Below are 23943 nucleotides of genomic sequence, written 5' to 3'. Positions count from 1 at the left end.
TTAAATATCACATAAATGTTCTCCATAATTTAACTGAAACACAGAGAGTGTGTGTGTGTGTGTGAGAGAGAGAGAGAGATAGAGCAAGAGAATGGATCCCTTTTTGTAAAAAAAATTCATCATAAATTACACCACCTTCCAATCATATTTATTTGGTTAACATTTTTCATCACTCCCTCTCCTCCCCTTCTCTCTCATTTTTTTCTTTTTCAGAATAAACTAAATTAACCAATCAGATTTAAGATGTGTGTGATACAATTTTCTTTGGGGGGGGGGTTCTTTTATTTGAGATTGGTTAATACAAAAAAATTTTTTTTCTGTATGATTGACGTGCTCATTTTGGAGAAAAAAATTTTTTCTCTTTTTTTTAAATATTACACATACGTGATTATTTATATAAATATCAAATGGGTATATGGGGAAGATTTATGATTATTCTATATATAGTTTTTATTTTTTTTTTCTCCCCTATAATTCATCGATAGATAGATAGACATATATTAGATAGACACATATATTACACAGGTAGCATATTGTAAGCCACGTGTGTTAAATCTATACACACCACAAAAAAAAATAGTCTCAGCTGAACTCATCATCATCGTCATCATCATCATCATCATTTTCATTTCCTAGACGTGTATTCAATAAAAAGGGTATAGAAGATAATCCTAATTTTAACCCCTGTCTACCTATTTATTACTATTATTAACAGTAACATAGTCATATAGGACAGTGTGTCAAGGTGATTTTGTAAATACACACACACACATACATAAATGCATACATATACATATGTATATATATATATATAAACACACAGCTCTAGGGCACAAAATCTATCATTGGTTTATCATATGTTCTACCTTTAAAGTTTCCCATCTGTCAACTATATAAATTGTCAAATCACACGTATATTTCCTCATTATTCAACGTGTAATTCACATCTAGTCTTGAGTGGTTTATATCACTCAATCAAAGAAGAAGAAGAAAACAGAAGAAGAAGAAAGATACTGACTATATATTCACATATACAAAGAGATAGATAGATGTATTCAATTCCATGTCTTATATATAAAATCATCATTTGATATTCTATCATAATCTTCAATTCATTCCAAGAAGAAAAACTTATTCTACCACTGTGCTTTCAGTGAATAAAACAATTACACATAATATATATTGAACAGAGTAACAACAATAACACAAGGAATCATTATGTGGATGAAAGATTGTGATCAATGTTCTATAGCAAAACTTGGAGGTTTACAAGTATGGATGCAACATTTAACTGATGAACATGCAATACCAACAGAATGGCCTAGTGATAGAGCTACACGTTTAACTGGTTCTAATGCATTACGTCCATATACAACAATAGCTGAATCAAAAAAGAAACGAAGAAAAGATAGTATACCAAGACCATTGAATAGTTTTATGGTAAGTTATTATGTATTTATATGTATCCTTATGTAAGTTTATTTGAAATAGGAAAGGTTTCTATGGTTAAATGTTGACATTGTCTATGAGAATTAATATAGTAGATAAGTTAATTTGTACCTCATACATCTAACAGCACTCAAGACCACTGTATTCAATTTAACCGAGTGAATATAGTTAGTCTCCAGAGAATCCCACATCATATTTTCATAACTTAAATCATAAACTGATCTTAATCAAACTGACATTAGAAACTAGGACTCACTGGATAACTGTTTCACTTTAATATGACACTCCCGAATAGCATCTATCCACTAACTCAGCACAAGAAATCGAACTTAGGATCTTCGGACACTCGTGTGAATGCTTAACTTCTAGATCACTGGACAGACATTCATTGATGTGTCTTAGTTTTCAATGCTGATTTAACTAGAATCAGTTCATTTAAAATATCAATGTTCTACAATCTCCACGAAACTCTATGCTGAGAATTTATATAGTAGACAAGTTGATCTGTACTTCATCCTTATAGGAATGATCTTAGTAAGAAGATGAGATTGAAGTTGTAAATGGGAATCCTAAAATTGAATCATCTCTTTATTATATAATTAGATGATTTCGAATATTGAGGAAAGTAATAATCATACCTTTATCACTTCTCATATAACCGAGTGAATATAGTTAGTCTCCAGAGAATTCCACACCATATTTTCATAACTTAAATCATGAACTGATCTTAGTCAAATTGACATTAGAAACTAGGGAGCACTGGATAACTGTTTCACTTTAATACGACACTCCCGAATAACATCTGTCCACCAACTAGGAAGCAGTGGATAGTTGTTTAACTTTAATACGACACTCTCGAATAGCATCTATCCACTAACTTGGTACAAGAAATCGAACTTAGGATCTTCGGACACTCATGTGAATGCCTAACATCCAGATCATTGGATAGGTATTCATTGATGTGTCCTAGTTTTCAATAGTGATTTAGCTAAAAATCAGTTCATCATTTAAAATATGAAAGTTTTACAATCTCTACAAAACTCTATACTGATAAAACTCATTATTTATTGATGTCGATATGGAAAATTGCCGATGGAGAAGATTTGTAACTCAGGTGGGTGATTTTGATATAGGTTTGTCCTCTGAATTGGATGGTTTGGTTGTGGAGCTTTCATCGTCCTTCTGACCAAACCATCCAGCTCAGAGAACAAACCTACATCAAAATTGCCGGTATTTTTTTTTACCTTAATAGTACAACAATGTATATTCAACTCATTTGCATATATTAAACAAACTTTAACTATTCTCAATTGAAATCTATTCATAGTTTTATTGGTTAGTTAATGAAGTGCACATGTCAATTACGTAATACTTACTATTAATATCATCGTCATCATCATCACTACCATCACCATCACTCAATAACAAGTGAATAACTTTAGATTTCATTGTATATAGGGTATTTCAATGATTAATTGAATTACATCTATATGATAATTATAAAAATAGTTGTCAAGACATTTTGTAACTAACATGAAATAGAATAAAGTGATGATATGATAAATAGGTTTATATTTATCATAGATTCATTTCATTTTAGGGTATGAGTAAAAATTAAAGAGTTCTAGATAACTTCTCAGTTTAATCATTGAACTATTCAACAGTGAATGGTGTAGGAGTAGGTTGAAAGAAAGTTAGGGGAGGCCAGATCAAAACGTGACACAAATCCATGAAGTTACTGACAAGTGGATTGAGTCATGTTGGTAGGTGTAGACTATCTGGTTGGGATCCATGAGATGATAGCAATCGATAGTTAGAGACCTTGAATGATATGGCTCAACATCGTTTGTAATGACGAAGGTGAATCCACTTTGTGTTCTGCTGAATTCTAATCCTCTGAATTCTTCATGTCGCTATCCTTTTTCTCTTTCCAAATTTATTTCACTGGATTATAGTACTTAAATAACATCTTCAAACCCTAATCTTTCCGACTACTGCTTATACTCTCGCTACTTCTACCATTATGAGATTTGAATGAACAACTGGATCTCTGTGCTAATGTGGTATGGCAACTCGAAGTGATGTACGTATGTACGAAGTTCTACGTTGTGACTGACTGACTGACTGACTCAACAGTGAATGCCTTCGATTCAGTTAGAGAAATTAGAATTTTGACTTATGAATTTAATCTTTAACTTGAAGTGTCATCTATATTTATGTATGAGAATCCTATGTTGATTATGACTGTTAAACAATGATTAGTTTAAACGAATACACTTCAATGATTCAATACCTCTGTTAAGAATTAATGGAGAATTGTTGACTGTTTTATAAACTTTCACATTACTCTCTAGTAAAAAAAATCCCTGACTTGGGTCCAAGAGATGGTGCAACACAGTGGTTAGAGACATTATCAGATATGGCTCAGAATAGAAGCCAGTGGCGATCTTGTTGTAACCTTCTTTTACTTTCTTCATAAAGAATGGTCATAACTCCTACTACTAGTCTTATTGATAACTAATGTTGGGATTATAGAATGAGTAGTACTAAATTCATTTAGTATTGTTTGTTTGAATCTTCCCATTGATGTTTTAGGATTGCAACTGGTCAGTCTCTAATTGGCATATGTGCATACTGTGTGTATTGCCTCGATATAGCTTTAATTCATAAGCATGGTAAGCAAAGATCCTAAAGTTAGATACTAAAGTTACCTCAATGGCTTTAGGTAAATATGATAAATTGATATTACTCTCACTTATCTTGATTTGCGGTGTAGACTGAAACTGAAGTAGGTTAGAAGACAGTAAAGGACATCGAAACCCGAAACATGATATCACTTTATGTCGTCATTGTCTAATGGTTCGACCTATATTAGTAAGTAAAAACTATCTAATTGAGCCTTGCGCGATAACTACTATTAGTGGTTGAAGAAGTTGAGTTACTTGACTTAAAAATCCATTGCAATAAGTCAGATTCATTCACTTGTTATCCTCACTTAGAGCCTATGAATCCGGTGTTGATCTTGTTGTGCTAACAAGGTATGGCAACTTGGACAGTTGCATATATGTGCCTGGTCCTACCTTGTAGCTGACTGACTGACTCACTTAGAGCCTGGAATTCAAGGATTAATTCTTTCTTCTCTAATCATAATCTCTATATCTAATCTTTCTTATTATCACTGATACTATAACTACAACTATTACCATATAGGTTTTCATCTTTAGCATTTCGCGAGATGATAGAGACTTTGAATGACATGGTTCAAAATCGTTTGCAATGGTGAAGGTGCATCCACTCTTTATGTTCTCCCAAATTCTAATCTTTTGAATTCTTCATGTCCCTTTCTTTTTCTATTTCCAAATCTATTTCATTGGGTTATACTCCTTCAAGAGCATCTTCAAACCCTAATCTTTCACATAATGCTTATACTCTTACTACTTCTACCATTATGGGATTTAAATCGACAACTGCATCTCTGTGTTAATGTGGTATGACAAGTCGAACTGATGTACGTACGTACAAAGTTCTACGTTGTGACTAACTGACTGACTGACTGACTACAGCATTTCATGTCATAAGGCAGATATAACTCAACTACTTAGACCGTCTCAGTTTTCTACTAGATCTTACATTACTTATGATTCATTCATTTGTTTTGTATGCTTAGAATTTATCGTTACAATTAATAAGATTGACTTTTAAATATGTACCATCATATCACTATGTTGATATTCAGTATAGTAAAGTATTTATTCTCAATCTTACATTATTTATGATTGACAAGGAAAACTTTCAATGTAGACATTGACTTAAAGATGAAATTTACGCTGGTAATAACATTATCTTGTTAAGTATGAAAACATGACAAAAGGGGTTAAGTCAATGTAAGTTAACACATTTTACATTGTTACCATAGAGAATAAAATCATGATTTGAAAGTATTGACCATATCAATCATAATGGATCATGAATTGAATATAGAAATGATGTTTAAAATTAAGATAAAGTGGTATATGAGAAATTCATTTATCAGCTATACAAACGTGTATTTGGCTACAGATCATGGAAGGCTAATAATGATACTATTCAGTTGTCTAAACTTGAAGTAAACAGAAAGTTGTTTGAACTTAGAACTTAATGTCTTAAAGATGAATATGATTATGAATACGGTGATCTTAAGTGCTGTTTGAAAGTGCTTATCACTTCCTGATTGTTCATACGTTGAAGAGTTCTCTTAGAGGTACCTGAAATGGAAATTGAGTTAGAGTTAATCTCAAACGCCGGCTCATCACGTTAATAAGTTTACTCTAAAGATAGAGTATAAAATCTATAATTCTTTTTTTCTTGTACTATATCTCTATACATCATCTTTCTTTTATATATTACTACTACTTCTATGAATTTGGTGTTCATTATGTTGTGCAACTTGAACCGATGTATATATGTATCTAGTTCTACGTTCAGTCAGTCAGTCACAACGTAGAACTTCATATGTACGTACATCAGTTGAAGTTGTCATACCATATTAACACAGAGATACAGTTGTCCATTCAAATCCCATAGTGGTAGAATTAGTAAGAGTATAAGTAGTAATCCGAAAGATTAGGGTTTGAAGATGTTATTCAATGAGTATAATCCAGTGAAATAAATTTGGAAAGAGAATAAAGATAGGGACATGAAGAATTCAGAAGATTAGAATTTGGTAGAACACAAAGTGGATCCACCTTCGCCGTTACAAACGATGTTGAGCCATGTTATTCAAGGTCTCTAACCATCGGTTGTTATCATCTCGTGGATCCCAACCAGGTAGTCTACACCTATCAACATGGCTCAATCTACTTGTCAGTGACTTTATGGATTTGTGCCATGTTTTGATCTGGCCGCCCCTAACTTTCTCTCAACCTACTCCTCTATCATAAAACATCGCACATCGGGATAGTCGCTGGTTGGGCATACTTAACACATGTCCGAGCCATCTCAATTGATGAAGTTTCACTACTTCATCAGTCGATTTGCCATCCTTATCTAGTACCCGTTTCCTATCAGCTGCGTTACTTACTCTGTGGTCCCAGGATACACGAACAATGCTTCGAAGACACCTATGATCGAATATCCTACGAATATCCTTTACTCTTGCCATCCATGTTTCACAGCCATAAAGTAGGACGGAACGAATTGCTGCACAGTAAACCCATCCTTTGTTTGCTAGACGGATATCTCACCTACTCCATAAATGACACAAGTTGGCGAAAGCTAGTCGACCCTTCTGTATCCATGCTGAGATTTCATCACACACCATACCACAAGGTCTGATGAGACTCCCAAAATAAGTCAAGCGGTCAACATGCTCAACTACTTCATTCCCTATCATTAGTTCAGGTATCGATGCAACTAATTGACTGACTGTCAATTTCTTAATTCAATTTCTTAATTCACACTATCAGTTGAATGAGCGATCTTTTGTTGTTGTTGTTATTGTTGCTAATAGAATAATTTATTGATCTGGATAAATTAAAATCAATATTACCATTTGATGATGTTGATGAGATCTTACTCCGTTCCTCTTCTTGTTTGTTTGTCTTTTTTGTTGTTATCGTTGAAGGCAAAGTCACACATACAAAAAAATTATTTCCTCCCCTTCCTTTTTTTATTATTATTTTTTGTCACTCCTTTTATTATTATCGCGGTTGTTGTCGCCGTCTTCGTCGTCGTTGTTAGTGTTATTATATTTTTCCCATAATAAAAATAAAAAAAACAACATAGCAACTAGTTTTTTTTCATTTTTACCCCTATTGATTTAAATTATTATTTTTTTCTCTTCTTCTTCTTACATCATTTATCAAGTATTCGGGTGATGTTGTTGCTGTGCTGTGTTGTTGTTGTGGTTGTTGTTGTTGAGCTGTTGTTAATTTTCAACCTCAATATATTTAAAATCATACTTAAATGAATTTTATTATATAATCGATATTATTGAATTTAATCAACCAATCAATCAATAAGTCAATTGTTTATTTACTCATCTATTCAGGTAAATAATAATATCAGAAGGGGTTTTGTGGAGAATTTAGTATTTTCATAGCTCGAATCTCGTGAGTGCGGGATCGTGGATGCGCACTGCCACTAAGGAGTCCCATAATAGGATGAAACGGTTGTCCAGTGCTTCCAGATTTTCGATGGTGGTCTAGCTTCAATTGACTCATGCTTTCAACTATGTAAATAATAATACATTGGTAGATTACTTTACTTTAGTTACGCCTGTTACTCCCATTCGGGCATAGGCCGCCAACCAGCATTCTCCAACCCACTCTGTTCTGGGCCTTCTTTTCTAGTTCTATCCAGTTTTTGTTCATTCTTCTCATATCTGTCTCTATTTCTCAGCGTAATGTGTTGTTTGATCTTCCTCTTTTCCTTTGACCTTCAGGATTCTATGTGAGGGCTTGTCTTGTGACGCAATCAGGTGATTTCCACATTGATAGATACGGATAAATATACAAAGAGACATGAAAAAAATAAAGTATATTACTCTTATGTAATCGATCAGCTGTTTCTAGAATTTAGTTAAAAGATACCTTTTTTGATAATAATGATAATTAGATCATGAATGACTTACTTCATGTCTCTATCTTTTTTCTCTTCCCAAATTTATTTCACTGGATTATACTCCTTGAATCACATCTCCATCACATCCATCTTTCCGACTACTGCTTATACTCTTACTACATTTGCGTCTCTGTGTTAATGTGGTTTGGCAACTCGAACTGATGAACGTACGTATGAAGTTCTACGTTGTGACTGACTGACTGACTTAAAGTTTTAGTGTAAAGTTATTACTGATAGGGGTTCAGATAATGTTGAGTGTGAAATAATTTTCATTGTCAGTAGTGAATGATTGATTGATTGATGTAATATATGTAACAGTTAAGTCTTCACTATGAGGCCTGAAAGTCCTGAATTCGATTCCTGGTAGAATTATTAGTATATTATATATATATGGCTTTTTAATGATACTTCCCGCCTACCCCCCTCTAGTTGATATTAGACCATGGAGAATAACCAGTAAAAAACCATGTTAAGATTTATAATGAAATGAAGCTCTAGATAATGAATGAGAGTATCTGTGTCACTATAACTAACTCTGAATCATGTTACCACAGATTATGTTTATCTAAAGAATACCATTCTTGATTTGAACAACTGCATCTCTGTGCTAATGTGTGTATGGCAACTCGAACTGATGTACGTACGTATGAAGTTCTACATTGTGACTGACTGACTGACCATTCTTGATTTAACTTTAAACCTATAATCAGCCTAGGATCTCACCTTATTTTGGAAATAACCAAGTTAGTATTATCTATTGTCATTGCATTGAGTTTTAGTTTATTCATCATTCCATAAATTTTACTGAATGTTTCTTCTATTATGAGTAGATCAGTAGAAAAACTTTCTTTTAAAAATTTAATACTGTGAAATGGATTTCATGCAGAAGATCATATGTTCAAACTCTCCAGCTCATGCATCCCCTCCATCTTCCTCTACGTCGGTTTGAATATCTGGTTAGGTACTACTAACCCTGTCCCCTCCATCTACATCGGTTCGAATATCTGTTTAGGTACTACTAACACTCACACACACATACTATAACAAAAATCTAGATTGTATTATTATTATAGTCTATCCATATTTATACACCAATCTCTCAGTTGGTTATAACTCATAAATATATTCATAGTTGAAAACGTGAGTCAATTGGTAGCTAGACCACCATGGAAAACCTGGAAGCACTGGGACTTCGTTGAATGCCGGCTCACTGGTCTACCGGTTAAGGGCTCGGCCTGGAGACTGGTAGGCCCTAGGTTCGAATCTCGCGAGTGCGGGATCGTGGATGCGCACTGCCACTAAGGAGTCCCATAATAGGACGAAACGACCGTCCAGTGTTTCCAGGTTTTCCATGGTGGTCTAGCTTCAATTGACTCATGATTTCAACTATGAAAATACTAAATCTCCACAAAACCCCTTCTAATGAATATATATATGAATTTCATAATATCAATGATTCTATCATCATACTGTTGATGATGATAATAAAAAATAATGTTACCGATTACTTTGTACTATATTCCCCTTACTTTTTGTCTGACATTCTTTAATTGCTGATAATATTAGGGTCAGTTCATTGTAGTATGCCAAACAGATAGATATAAAAAAAAGTAGTCAGTCATGAGTCAGCCAGTTAGGTTAGTTAACTAACTAAGTAACTATTCAACCGATTGACTGACCGACCAACTGACTAGCTAACGAATCATTTTTGGTATTACTAATTAGTAGTAGTAATAGTAGTAGTAGTTAGACATACTTAATCAATTTGATCAAAATAAGATCATAAAACTTGATTAATCTTTGGTGGTCGTAGTAATAATAATAATAACTGTACATGTATATACATCTTATTATTACTACTATACTGACTTTCTCTATAGTATCATTCTGGTTTTTCTTTTCCTATGTCTAGGATTCTGTTAAGTATGCATCATATATAAAATATTAGTATAGTTTATTCAATAGGTGTCTACAAATGTAAAGTTTACCTTTGTATAAACCTCAAAGGTCATAGGTTCAATTCTTTCATTATTATTACTAATGTTGCATATATGTATATTCTAGCCAATTTATTGATTCTAATGTCTATTTATTGATCTTAAAGGAATGAATATGGTTTAAAGTTTTTTTGGACAAGATAAACTCAACACAGGTTTTCAATGGTGGTCTAATTATTGATTCATTCACATGTTGCCAATCTAACCTTAACAATCTCTACAACCTCGTATTAATAATTATCATATACTCATTAGTGACTGGCTTTAAGATGGATTTCTTAAAGTTCTAGTGAGAAGCTGTGATCGGTGCAGTTCAACTGTTTCTGGTGTGAAGCAGTTACTCACTGAAGAAAATTGTGGATGGTCGAACTATATCGTGGATTAGTTGAAGTTAGACATTAATAACATCGTTGGATGTCGACTCAGTGATCTTGAGATTAGGCGTTTGAGCGTGAGACTGAAGGTGGTAGATTCGAGTCTTTTTAATGAGAGATCGTGAATGCGCACTACTTAGGAGTTCCACGCTAAGACGGAACGACCGTCCAGTGCTTTCAGGTTTTCAATGGTGATCTAATATCGATCGATTAATGATCTCAATCTCAAACTTAACCAGCTTCACAACCCCATACTGATATTTCACCTTTCGTGTAAAATTTATAAGTCGTGTTACTTAGCGAAATGAACCTAATTCTTCAATTGTCCAATGTTACCAATCATTCTTTTAAATATCTAAAATAATAATATACATACACATATGTATATCAATTAATATTTTGTTCATACCCAGTCACTGTCTGCCCCAACGTTTGTTCTTTGCTCATTAGCGTATTAGAAGGCTTGATGCAGTTATTCACCAAAAACACTGGGGGATGGATGCAAAATGTCGTGGACTGATTGAAGTTGGACATTGACATCATTGGATGTTGGCTCAGTGGTTTAGAGGTTAGGCATTGACAAACTAGATTAAAGGCCTTGGGCTCGATTCCCGGTTGGGGGATCGTGGATGCTCACGGTCAAGGTATTTCATACCAGGAAAGTCAAAGTCTTAAATGGGAATAAATATATTTCACAAGCAGCCAGAAGCATAAGTGATCACAACGGGCACAAATTAAACGTATATATACAATATAAAACTGTCCTTGGGAAGCGTTACAAAATAGCATACTAAAAGACACAGCAGACCAATAGCGTTTAAGATTTTCCCAAGTGGGAAGTACGACATGAAGGTGAAAAGAGCGCTTTTAGCGCGAAAAAAAAGAAATTCAAAATTACAAAAATAAGGTATTTACCAAGTGAGTTCTGGGGATCTAAAATCCCCAACAGAATGAATAGATTGATTACAGACTTCTAAAATATTGAATTGAGAAAAATTAATACATTCAATAGAACAATATCTTAAATGACTAATGAATGGAAGGGAGGAGTTTGTGGAGATTGTAGTAATTTGAATAGTTGAATTCATCAGTCGATCTAAGCTAGACCACCATGGAAAACCCGCAAGCACTGGATGGTCACTTCGTCCTAGTATGGGACTCTTCAGTGATGCATGTCCATCAATTATTTCCCAAAATTTCTCATTATTTAATTCAAAGACTCTCAATTCCTTTATAATGTTTTTTGGAATCAATTTTTTCATCATACAATAAGTAGACTGATGAACTTACTTACTTACGTCTGTTATCCCTCGTAGAGGAGTATAAGCCGCACATCAGCATTCTCTATCCAATCCTGTCCTGAACAATCCTTTCCAGTTCTTTCCAGTTAACATTCATCCTTTTCATATCTGCTTCTATTTCCTGGAGTAATGTGTTCTTTGACCTTCCTCTTTTCTGCTTCCCTTCTGGATTCCAAGTTAATGCTTGTCTCGTGATGCAGTTTAATGATTTCCTTAATGTATGTCCTATCCACATCCAACGTCTTTTCCTAATTTCCTCTTCAACTGGAAGCTAGTTTGTCCTCTACCCCATAAAACGCTGTCGCCAATGGTATCCGGTCAGTGTATACTGATAAAGTGTTACATATTACATTCAATAGTTCAAAGGGTCAATTCTATTATAGCTTCAATTAACTTTAGAACATAATGAATACAAATACAGTATTTAGAAAAAAAACTTATATTTCCATAATGAATGTTATTTCTTTAATTTCACTCAGCATCACTTGTTTGCACCCCATTGTACAAGTAAGTGGCTATCAGGACTCAGTAGCTAAGTGGATAACAAGATGGCGTTTGAAGTAAAAGGTACTGGGTTGAAGTTCCTCCCAGAGTGAACATCAACAAGTCTGAGATGTAGGTACATCCAGCTGATGAGTCCCTAACAGGACGAAACGCGTGTCAAACTGGATTCCACTGCTAGCCACTATCCATCTTTAGTTATTTCTTTAATTTACATGATAGATTCATTGATAGAATAAAGCAGTCAATCCATTTTTTTTCTTACTTTTACTATCCTTAATTATAGGGTTTATTTTATTTTTACTGATTTTTCAATCGATTACTTATTTATGGTTAGTGGCTTTCTTCTTCTTCTTCTTCTGTTTAGAGAAAGAGAAGAAAGTTCCATAGTCTATAACAGACACAAGAATCCTTTTTTTTTTAAAAATTGTCTATTATGGTGTAATGCATTCAGTATTCAACTCTCTCGCTCTCGCTCTCTTTCCATCACTCCTTAGCCTCTTGTTATCTATATGGTGGTACATTAAGCTACATTTTAACTATGCCTATTAGTTTTGGGTCAATAGGTCATTATTAATGAATGAATTAAGCTGGATGAGTTTAGTCAGATAATGGATATATATATATGCGTATATACATACATAAACACGTATATAGGGAGATAGAGAGAGAGTGACTGTGTAGACATCCAATAGTTTACCATTGTCTAACTATAATAAACAGAAGACATTACTGTCAACTACAAATGTAGTTTACTTTCAAGTTTCTACAAAATCCATAAATACGCCTAAATAGAACGAGTGAGAGAGAAAGAGAGAGTAAGGAGAGCAAGACCAAGTTGATAAAGATTTGTTTACTCTATATCTGTGATGGTTATCATCATCATTATCTCTTATCTATTACATTCCCAATCTATACATTAGCTCCATATACTAGATCATGAGAAAATTGATTTCCGTTTTTTTTTTTGGGGGGGGGGAGGAAATTGCTAAATAATGTTGCATTAACCTTGTATTAATCGAGTAAATTCTGTTTTACCGAAAAAAAAGATTGTTCATGGTTGACCTATTTTACATTTTGTAACCTTCCCCTTCAACATCATCATATGTATATGTATAAATGATTTCCTATTGACTTTAAATGACCAATTTCATGATTGAATGAATTCATGATGTACTGTATATAATGGTAGTTGAGCTGTTAAAAGATAATCAATTTAAAGGATGAAATTAGACCGATGAAAGGTAGGAAAAAGCTTTTAAACTGTTTGATTTCATACAGACGAATGATTGGAATAATGATTATTTAATGGTTGAATCTATGAGTCGATTAAGGCTAGACCACCATGGAAAACTTGAAAGCAATTGACTGCCGTTTCGTCGTAGTATGGGACTCCTCAGTAGTGCACATCTATGATCTAAGATCAAAGGGATTCAAACCTACCACATTCGATTACACTTTTCTTTAATTAGTTACTATCTCATAATAGACAATGGTGGAAAGTGGTGCAATTTCGTGGATTGGTTAAAGTTAGACATTAACACTGTTGGATATCGGTCCAGTGGTCTAGAGGTTGAGCATCCTAGCGCGAGACCGATAGGTCCTGATTTTGAATCCCGCGAGTGGGATCTTGGATATGCATTACTAAGAAGTCCCATACTATGACGAAACAGCCATCCAGTGTTTCCAGGTTTTCCATGGTGGTTCAAGCACTTAACGTTAGGTTCCATAGTTAGAATCTTGTCATAATTGTATTCTTGAAATCTAAACAATATTTGTAAGCAAAGATGGATATTGGCTAGCAGTGGAATCTAGTTTGACGCACGTTTCGTCCCATTTCGGACTCGTCAGTTGGATGTACCTGCATCTCAGACTTGTTGATGTCCATTCTGGGACTCGAACCCAGTACCTAATAAAGCACTTAACATTAAATTCCATAGTTAGAATCTTGACATAATTGTATTCTTTAAATCTAAACAATATTGATGATTATGATTAACATTATCATTGTTAACAATAGGAATATAGACTTTTGATATTCATTTATCGGAATTATACTACTTATATGTCAAGTTGTATATCTATATATAGTTTATATAATGGTATATACAATATAAATTATTATCTATTTTATACATAAATAAGTATTACATTACATCTATGGTTTTATTTCATTGTTATGTCTCATTTAATCATAATAAGAACGATCTAAAAGTTAAAGATAGGTTAGTTATTACGATTCATTCTATTATTTAGGGTGATAGTTATTCAATGATTACATAATTTTTATATAAATAAATGCCCTGGTACGGCTGAGAGTGGGGAGAGTCGGCTCTCCATCTTGAAATGCTCTCACATGGCCATGCGTATATAGCCTCTACCAGGAAAGTCCTACTCACTGCCTTCTTGTGGCATTATTGTTGTTTACGAAATTGAGAGGACGAAAAGAGAATGTCCGGCGCTTTAACCGGGTTGGTGGACATGGAGGATTCATCTAGGGGAGTTGGAAAACCCTCGTTCCAAACCAATGGTCCACATGGGATCCAGTATCGTGAGGGAACAAATGGCGTATGAATCAATCGTTGGTCACCAGCTACCATGAGACTGCATCTCCTCACGATACTTTACTGCCTTGTGGATCAGATTTTTAGGTCAAGGGCTCCAGGTATGGCCCCCTAAGAAATCCACCGGCTTCAGTTTGGGCACCTGAGCAGTATCACAGCCCTCACATAAATCAAATGAGATTTGTGTGGCTCATATTTATCTGGTGCTTCCTTGTACCAATATTTATGTGTTTAAATAAATAATAAATATAAACAAAGATGGATGATGGCTAGTAGTAGAATCTAAGGTTCGTCTTTCATTCTATTTGAACTCATTAGTTGGATGTACCTTCATCCAAGAGTTGATATTCATTCTGGAATGCATATATGACATTATGAGATTGATCAATTACAGTCCTAAACATCAATGAGAAGATTCGAACAAACAATGCTCAATGAATTTAAGCTTCAACCATTGCACAAGTAGATGGCTATGTGGACTCAGTAGCTAAGTGGATAACGTGATGGCATTTGAAGCGAATGGTACTGGGTTCGAGTCACAGATTGAACATCAACTCTGAGATGCATGTAGGACGAAACGCAAACGAACAATACAAGATGAATTAATTCTTTATATAGTTATGAAATACTACTAAGCATTGGGTAATTCTTCAGTAGTAATATGTTACGCTGTGATACAGGCTGACACGAGTTCGTATTCCTCAGGGAGCATTGCTTTGTTTGAGCTTTTAGGTACACTTTGTTGAAGAGCTCCAAGTACCACGTAACCTCCGTCAAGCAGAGCTTCCTATTAAAGACTTTCAACCACCGAGCTTAGATTTTTTTCAATCCTTATATGTTGATTAATTTGATCTAATATCACTCCTCGCTCCATATATAATTCCTCAAAAAAGGACTTCAAAATTCTTCATCATATATTTGCCTACAGAAATGGATAACACGGTTTGGAATCTGTAAAGTGACGTCAGTTCCATCAAGCTTACTTATTACTGTTGAAGCCATAAATCAAAAGTATTCTTCCAGAATGTATCTATTTGAGCAGCTGGGGGTACAACTGTTGAGATTAACCAAGTAAATGTCCATAATAATAATAATAATAATAATAATAATAATGCTAATCAGAGTCTTTCGTTCTTTATCAACATTCATCTTTGATTGTTTGTTCTTTTTTGTATTTTTTTAAAATAGTTATTTGCCCAACATATTCGTCGTAATGTTCTACGTGTATTCAGTGATGCATCAAATTCTGTTATCAGTCAACAATTAGGAGATTTATGGCGTACTGTTCCAAGAAGTTGTCGTAATCAATATGATGATGAAGCGAATAGATTAGTAAAAATTCATCAAATTGAATTCCCTAACTATAAATATCAACCTAAAAAACGTCAAATCACATCATCATCATCATCATCTGCAGCAGCAGCAGCAGCGGCAGCAACATCAACAACAACAGCTACAACTACTGCTAATACATCCAGAAGTAGTAATGATCATATACGTATGTTTAATTCAAATTCAAATCATCTCCATAACCCTACACACACTCATACCCAATCATCTATATCCATGAATCATATACGAGAGGATCAGTCCATAACATCAAACAAATTATTATCAACCCATTTACTTAAAACGAATACGGACTACAATGTTGTTTATTCTTCTTCTTCATCTCCTTCTTCTTCTTCAAATGGAACAAATAAACTATCAATCTTATCGAATCGTCATTGTTCCATTCCTGGTACATCATCATCATCATCATCTATGAATAGTTCTGTTATTAGAAAACAATTAACTAATGTTCAAGATGTCAATAGTCAACAACACAATGGTAGTAATGAATTCATGAATAGTCCATCAAAGGTAGTATGTAATACGATTTATACTAAATTGGAACCAAAACCATTGAGTGTGAATATCATTAATACTACTAATGCTACTACTACTACTACTACTACTACTACTACTACTACCAATGGTGTAACTACGAATAACAGTAACAATACTACTAATAGTAGTCAAACATTATCATTTAAACCAACTATACATAGTCTATCATCAGTGTTACCACCTCTCTTAAATTTATCATCAAATCATCATCCACATCCACATCATCATCATCAAACAACTGGATTAATGAATGAACAATATTCATTTAGTATATGTGATTCAGCTTATGCATCTGGAATTAATAGTTCATCATCATCATCGGCATCATCACCAGCTGTAGGTGAATTAATTTCACCAGCAAAATCATATTCATCAACATTTTCATCATTATCATCATCCACTGTCAATATAAAACAAAATAAACATTCACCAATACGACGTAAAATTCATTTTATTCCAATTCGACCACAATCACAACAATTATTACCGGTAGGTAATCAACCAACACGTCAACGTTTTCTTTCTGCAAATAATGGTACTACTACTACTACTACTACTGGTACTGGTACTGCTGCTGTTGGTGCTAGTACTAATCCTAATCATAGTCATCTATCAACTATTGGTAGTAGTTGTCTTCAAATGAATGGTTTACAATTCAAGTCGAACTCTGAAAATCTTGTCCTACTTCCAAGAATGACGAATGATTTACATGCTGAACAAAGAGAAGAATTGATGAATGAAACTATTGTGCTTCAAGATAATAACAATCATGAAATGTTAACTACCGATGTTCTAACACCAGTTTACATTCAATTAGATCATGAAGGACATAGTCCACCTACTGAAGGTTTAATGTTAACATTACCACCTGGTACAACATTGATTCAAACAAATAATGATCATATTCATCGTAGTATTCCATCAAAAAGATTTTATATTACTAATGGTAATCGGATTATACCAGCTATATCCAAATCTGTTCAAATTTTACAACCATTAAAAGTAATGAATGTGATACATCATCATCATCATCATAATCCAAATCATTCATCATCATCGACATCCTCATCCTCATCGTCATCCGCAGCAACAGCGGCAGCCGCAGTAGCATATCCAGATCCTATTCTATATAGTCCTATAATGAGTAGTTCCGAATTATTATCATCTTCATCATCATATAGTTGTAATTCATCACCAAATTCAATTGTATCACCATTATCTGGTGATGTATTTTTACCAATGCAACAAGTTGAATTGATGCCTAATTCATATGAACAACAATCATCTTGTATGGATATATATCAATTTGATGAACAAAATCAATTAGATATGTGTATAGAAGAAGAAGTAGGAGGAGAAGGAGGAGAAGGAGAATATATGATTGATGAAAGAAAAATGACACATATTCATGCCAAGAATTTAGATACCATTACAAATATTATTAGTATAGATGAATGTATGGATAGTGTAAATAATGATTCAGGTATTCTACATAATTGGTCATCAAATGGATCAATCATTGAAAAGTCGATTACATCCTCATCGTCATCATCATTACCATTAACAGCAGCAACAACAACAACAACGACGATCACTATGGGTCATAATGATGATGATGATCATGAGCATGGTGACTGTATAGGTGCTTCAAATCGACATCTACCATTAACTATTGATATTATGAAATCAACAAATGAAAATTTAATTACATTATCATCGACATCTTCATCAACGATTACGACTTTAAATCCTCCGCTTAGTCATCATCATCAACATCATCTTCATCATAGTAACATCTCAATTGATAATGATTTAACCGATACTGATTTCTCTATTACAAATGATAATGATAATTTTGATTCAAGTTTTGATGCAATGATGAATTCTATTGATATAACAACTTTTTTACCTGGTACATTTCAAACAAATGAAGAACAAGATCAATCTATACATAATGATTATAATGATGTTCAATTGAATTCATACAATCATCAAACTAATAATGATCATCATCATGAATTCATGAAAATGGATGAATTCGATGGATCATGTCATCATATCATCAATGATGTCATGACAACAACAACAGCGGTAACAACGACGCCCACAGCAACATCATCATCATCATTTATGAATAAGTCAACGAATTCACAAGTATACAATGTTGTTAAATCTGATATTGATTATAATAGTCATCATCATCAACATTATTTAGGGAATACAATGAATATGAATCATGAAAATCGTACAGTACGTATTATTTCACCATTACAAAAAGTTGCTAAACAATCATCATCACTTACGTATTCACATCCAACGTCATCATCATCTTCATCATCATTACAAGGAACCCAATGTTCCACTTCTTTATTATCATCGTCGTCATCATCGTCTTCTTCATCGGTATTAAGAATGAATTCATTACATGAATTATTAAATAATTCACCACAAATTTGTTCATCATCAACATTAGCAGATTTGGATTCATTAGATAAATCTAGTTTATTTATTATTAAACCAGAATGGTCTGTATTAGCTTAACAACAACAACAACACCAACAACACCACCACCACCACCAACAACAACAGCAACAGTAACCATAATCATAAGACTATTGAACATTGATTCGTTAAACCTTGTACATTGAATCTATTCTCTCTCTTCTTTTTTTATTGTTTATCTTGGCATATCCTAGTTGTATAACTCAGGTGGTTTTTCTCAGTTACATTTTATTATTTTTTTTTGGTTTTTTTTCTACTTTGCTTTTTTTGTAATTTTCCAACAAAAAAAATTTTTTTTGTTTAAAACACAAAACAGGTAAAACATACGATTTTGTTTCCCCTACACAACCCCCCTCCTCCTCCTCTTCGCCCCCCCCACCCCAATGAATTATATATTTAATATTCTTAATATTGTTGACAAGTTACATTGGATTAAAGCATTTAAATAAACAAATAAATAAACAATCGTCATGGATCTTATTGAATATTGATGAACATGTTACCCACGGATAAAAGGGGATCATCATCATAATATTGCATTAAATATTTGTACATATGAAATCTCAATCAATCAATCAATCATTCGATCAATACTTTGTTGCCATGCATTGTCTTCTATTTTCAGGTTGTACATAACACGTATTCTCTCCTTGTGCTTTCTTTCTATTCAATAATAAAATCAATTTTGTCTTTTTTTTTGTTTTTTTCTGATATGGGAATTACATTACTACTATTATTAGTAGTATAAATACTATTTAAAAGTTGGATACATCGTTGTGAGGGGGTTATATAATATATATCCATAGTATTTGCTTAACAGTTTTTTTTTCTGTTTTTTTTATCGTGGCATTATTACCCTTGATAAACATTGAGATTTAAGTGATTCACTGAACATCTCAGGACTGTTTTAATTTTTTTCTAATGTAAGAAGGGATTTTTCACTTTTTTTTTAAAATGCTTTACTACGTATATACATGCATAGTAACAACATTACTCAATCTCCACCTCTCTCTCTCTGTTTCCGTCTGTCTCTGGTCAGTTTTTATGACAGCCTTATACATATATATATATATATATATATATATATATATATATATATATATATATATATATATATATATAATCAACCATATAGTATTGATCAACATGATTGTTTCAGCTTATTCAGTTCCCTTTTTTTTCGTTTTTATTTTGGACAGGGATTCTATTTTTCTCTTCTTCTTTTTGTAATATGTACAGTATTAAGTCTATTCTCTTATAATAATATTGACTAGTCAGTTAATTGATTGAAATCAAGTATTCTTCTTCAGTGTCGGCGGGGAACAAAATTTTTCCATTTATTGATTCATTCATAGTCTCAGGTGACTTGGTTACTAATATTATTATTTATTATTATTTATTATTATGTAATACTTATCTACTTATTTGTACTTCCAATAAGACTTCTTTAATTAATAATTATTTTTGAAAGCATTTTTAGAAACGGAAGTGTATTCCAAATTTGATTGCTTGACAACTATTATTATTATTATTATCATTATTATTATTATTTTGTGTACGTTTCTATGCGTATGGTTCCGCATTGTTTTTTTATTATGAGTAGTAGTATATCATTTGTTGGGATATGCGAATCGATCGATTGACCAATCAATCCTACCCCCCTCTTCTTAATTCAATGATACACAGAATAGACAAATCGATCGATTGATCAATCAATCAACCCCCCTCTCGTTTCTTAATTCAGCTATACACTTATGTATTAGAATGTATTAACAATAAAACATATTTCATTCAGGGCTATTATTATAATGACGATCTATTCGATAATCCTTTGCTTCCTTTTTTGTTGTCGATGATCATTTCTTTATTGGCTTTCACTGTTGATTCTTTTATTCTTTAAAAAAAAGGAAGTGTAAGCTTCATATGACAATCATTTTGTTTATTATTGTTGCTAGTGAAGTATTGATTATTGATTATGAGGATTCTAGTTTTATTACTGCTGAAGTTGACAATCATGATGTTGATGTTCATTATACGAATTATACTACTTATATACTACTTATATCATTTGTTATATACATCTATATACATACATATAATAACAAATATTGTAATATTTTATGAATTGCCTTTTTTTTTTCTAAATCAAATGGAAAAAAATATAAACTTTTTCAATTGATCTATTCTGGTTCTACTTTTTGTTTCATTTTGCACTGATGATGATGTCGTTCAGAATGTGCGATGTAAGCTCCACGAACAAAGTATCCAGTTCAGAGAATAAAACTTTATCGAAATCATCCACCTGAGCTATCATCTTGGAAGTGTTTCAGTTGGTATTAAGTTTGAAGTATACTTATGATATGAAATATAAAACTGTAAAGGATATATCAGTCAGTTAGTCGGTCACAATGTAGAACTTCACACATACGTACATCAATTCGAGTTGTCATACCACATTAGCACAGAGATACAGTTGTCGATTCAAATCCCATAGTGGTAGAATTAGTAAGAGTATAAGTAGTAATCCGAAATATTAGGGTTCGAAGATGTTATTCAATGAGTATAACCCAATGAAATAAATATGGAAAGAGAATAAAGATAGAGACATGAAGAATTCAGAATATTAGAATTTGGTAGAACACAAAGAGTGGATGCACCTTCACCATTGCAAACGATGTTGAGCCATGTCATTCAAGGTCTCTAACCATCGGTTATCATCTCGCGAATCGCAACCAGGTAGTCTACACCTACCAACATGACTCAATCCACTTGTCAGTGACTTGATGGATTTGTGCCACGTTTTGGTTTGGCCATCCCTAACTTTCTTCCAACCTACTCCTACACCATAAAACATCGCAAATCGGGACAGTCGGTGATTGGTTGGGAATACATAACACGTGTCCGAGCCATCTCAACTGATGAAGTTTCACTACTACATCAATCGATTTGCTATCCTTACCTAGTACCCGTTTCCTAATTATGTTTAACAACGTTTGAGTTAATTGACTTTGGGATTATATCAGTGATCATCAGGAAGGCTAAAGACTCTGAGTTCGACTCTTGGGGGGGTTATGGGTACTTACTGTCCAGTGGTAACATACTAGGACAATGTATTTGTTTTGTTCTCCATGATCTTCATTGGTACTTCAAATAATATCAATCTGTAATGAATATAACATATGAATATGCAGATATATGTAAATTGCTAATGAATAAGTGTATATTACTTATGACTCGAATGTATATAGTTTAGTGGATAATATTGAAACCTTTGTAACTGGATTCTCGTGTTCACAATTCAGAAACCGAATTCAAGTACATTGAATATAATCTGAATCTATCTTATTGAAGCTAAATGAAAGTAATACTTGTAAAGACTTCCGGAAATTGAAACAGTTGAAGTTTGAAGCGAACGGAACTGAGTTTGAGTCCTAGAATGAACACCAATTCTGAGGTGCAGGTTCATCTAACTGATGAGTCCCAAATAGGACGAAACGCGCATCCTGGACTCGTAGCCACTATCCATCTTTGTTTAGAATGCATGTGAATTAAGGTAATTTCGAGGCAATGTGTATAGTATGCACATATGCCATTAAGAGACTGATCGATTGCAGTCCTAACACATCAATGGGAAGATTCAAGTAAACAATATCAAGTAAATTAAGCAAAAGTCTAGTTTCACTGAACTTACTTTTTTTCTTCTTTTAGGCCCATTGACTATGAGTTTGCTAATTCAGTTACTACGTACGATAGGTTACTGATTATGAATGACCATAATTTACTCAGTTACGCCTGTTACACATCGTGAAGGAGCATAGGCCACACACCAACATTCTCCATCCAACTCTGTTCTGGATAATCCTTTCCATTTGTTTCCAGTTGCTATTCATTCTTTTAATGTCTGCTTTCAGTGCCCAACACAGTGTGTTCTTTGGACTTTAATTTTTCCGTTTCCTTTCAGTATTCCAAGTTAGTGCTTGCCTCGTGATGCAGTTTGATGATTCCTTCAATGTATGTCCTATCCACTTCCAACGTCTTTTCCTAATCTCCTCTTTAACTGGAAGTTGATTTGTTCTCTCCTACAGTAGACTGTTGCTGATGGTATCCAATAAACGGAAATTAAGTATCTTGCATCGATAATTGCTTATAAGTACTTGTACCTTTTTGATGATGCTTGTAATAGTTCTGCATAACTTATCTAAGTAACAAATCATGATGTGTACTAAACTAGGAAATTTAATAGTATAAATCTAAATAACAGTAATTTGGAATAACATTATTTTCTATTAGATTCTCATCTATTTTTATTATTTATTTAAACACATACATATTGGTACAAAGGAGAACCAAGGGAACTGCCCGTGTGCCCAAACCGAAGCAGCTGGTTTCCTTAGGGGACCACACCCGGAGCCTTGGACCTAAAGGTCTGATCCGCAAGACAGTGGAGCATCGTGAGGAGATGCAGTCTCATGGTAGCCGGTGACCAACAATTGATTCATACGCTATTTATTCCTTCAGGATACTGGAGCTCATGTACATCATTGGTTTGGAATGAAGGTTTTCCAACTGTCCTAGGTGGACTTTCTGTGTCCATCAACCCGGTTAAAGCGCCGGACATTCGCTTTTCGTCCTCTCAATTTTGTAAACAACAGTAATGTCACGAGAAGGCAATGAGTAGGACTTCCCTGGCAGAGTCTATATACGCGTGGCCATGTGAGAGCATTTGGAGAGGGAGCGCGGACTCTCCCCACTCTCTACCGTACCA

General features: G+C 33.6%; 1 protein-coding gene across 1 annotated transcript; it reads left to right on the top strand.

The window, feature by feature from the left end:
• Positions 1–1224: 1224 nt before the first annotated feature.
• On the top strand, positions 1225–22895 carry Smp_148110 (hypothetical protein; the record flags this gene model as incomplete). The annotated part of the gene is made up of 6 exons (XM_018788924.1): positions 1225–1440; positions 15975–16118; positions 17337–17622; positions 17782–18007; positions 18542–18926; positions 22887–22895. 6 exons carry the CDS (start codon positions 1225–1227, stop codon positions 22893–22895), a joined length of 1266 nt encoding a protein of 421 aa, XP_018654418.1.
• Positions 22896–23943: the final 1048 nt, after the last annotated feature.

Source organism: Schistosoma mansoni, chromosome W, assembly GCF_000237925.1.
Source record: "Schistosoma mansoni strain Puerto Rico chromosome W, complete genome".
NCBI classification, from domain to species: domain Eukaryota; kingdom Metazoa; phylum Platyhelminthes; class Trematoda; order Strigeidida; family Schistosomatidae; genus Schistosoma; species Schistosoma mansoni.
The sequence above is the reverse complement of the archived record's forward strand: the minus strand, read 5'-3'. Positions and strand labels throughout refer to the sequence as shown.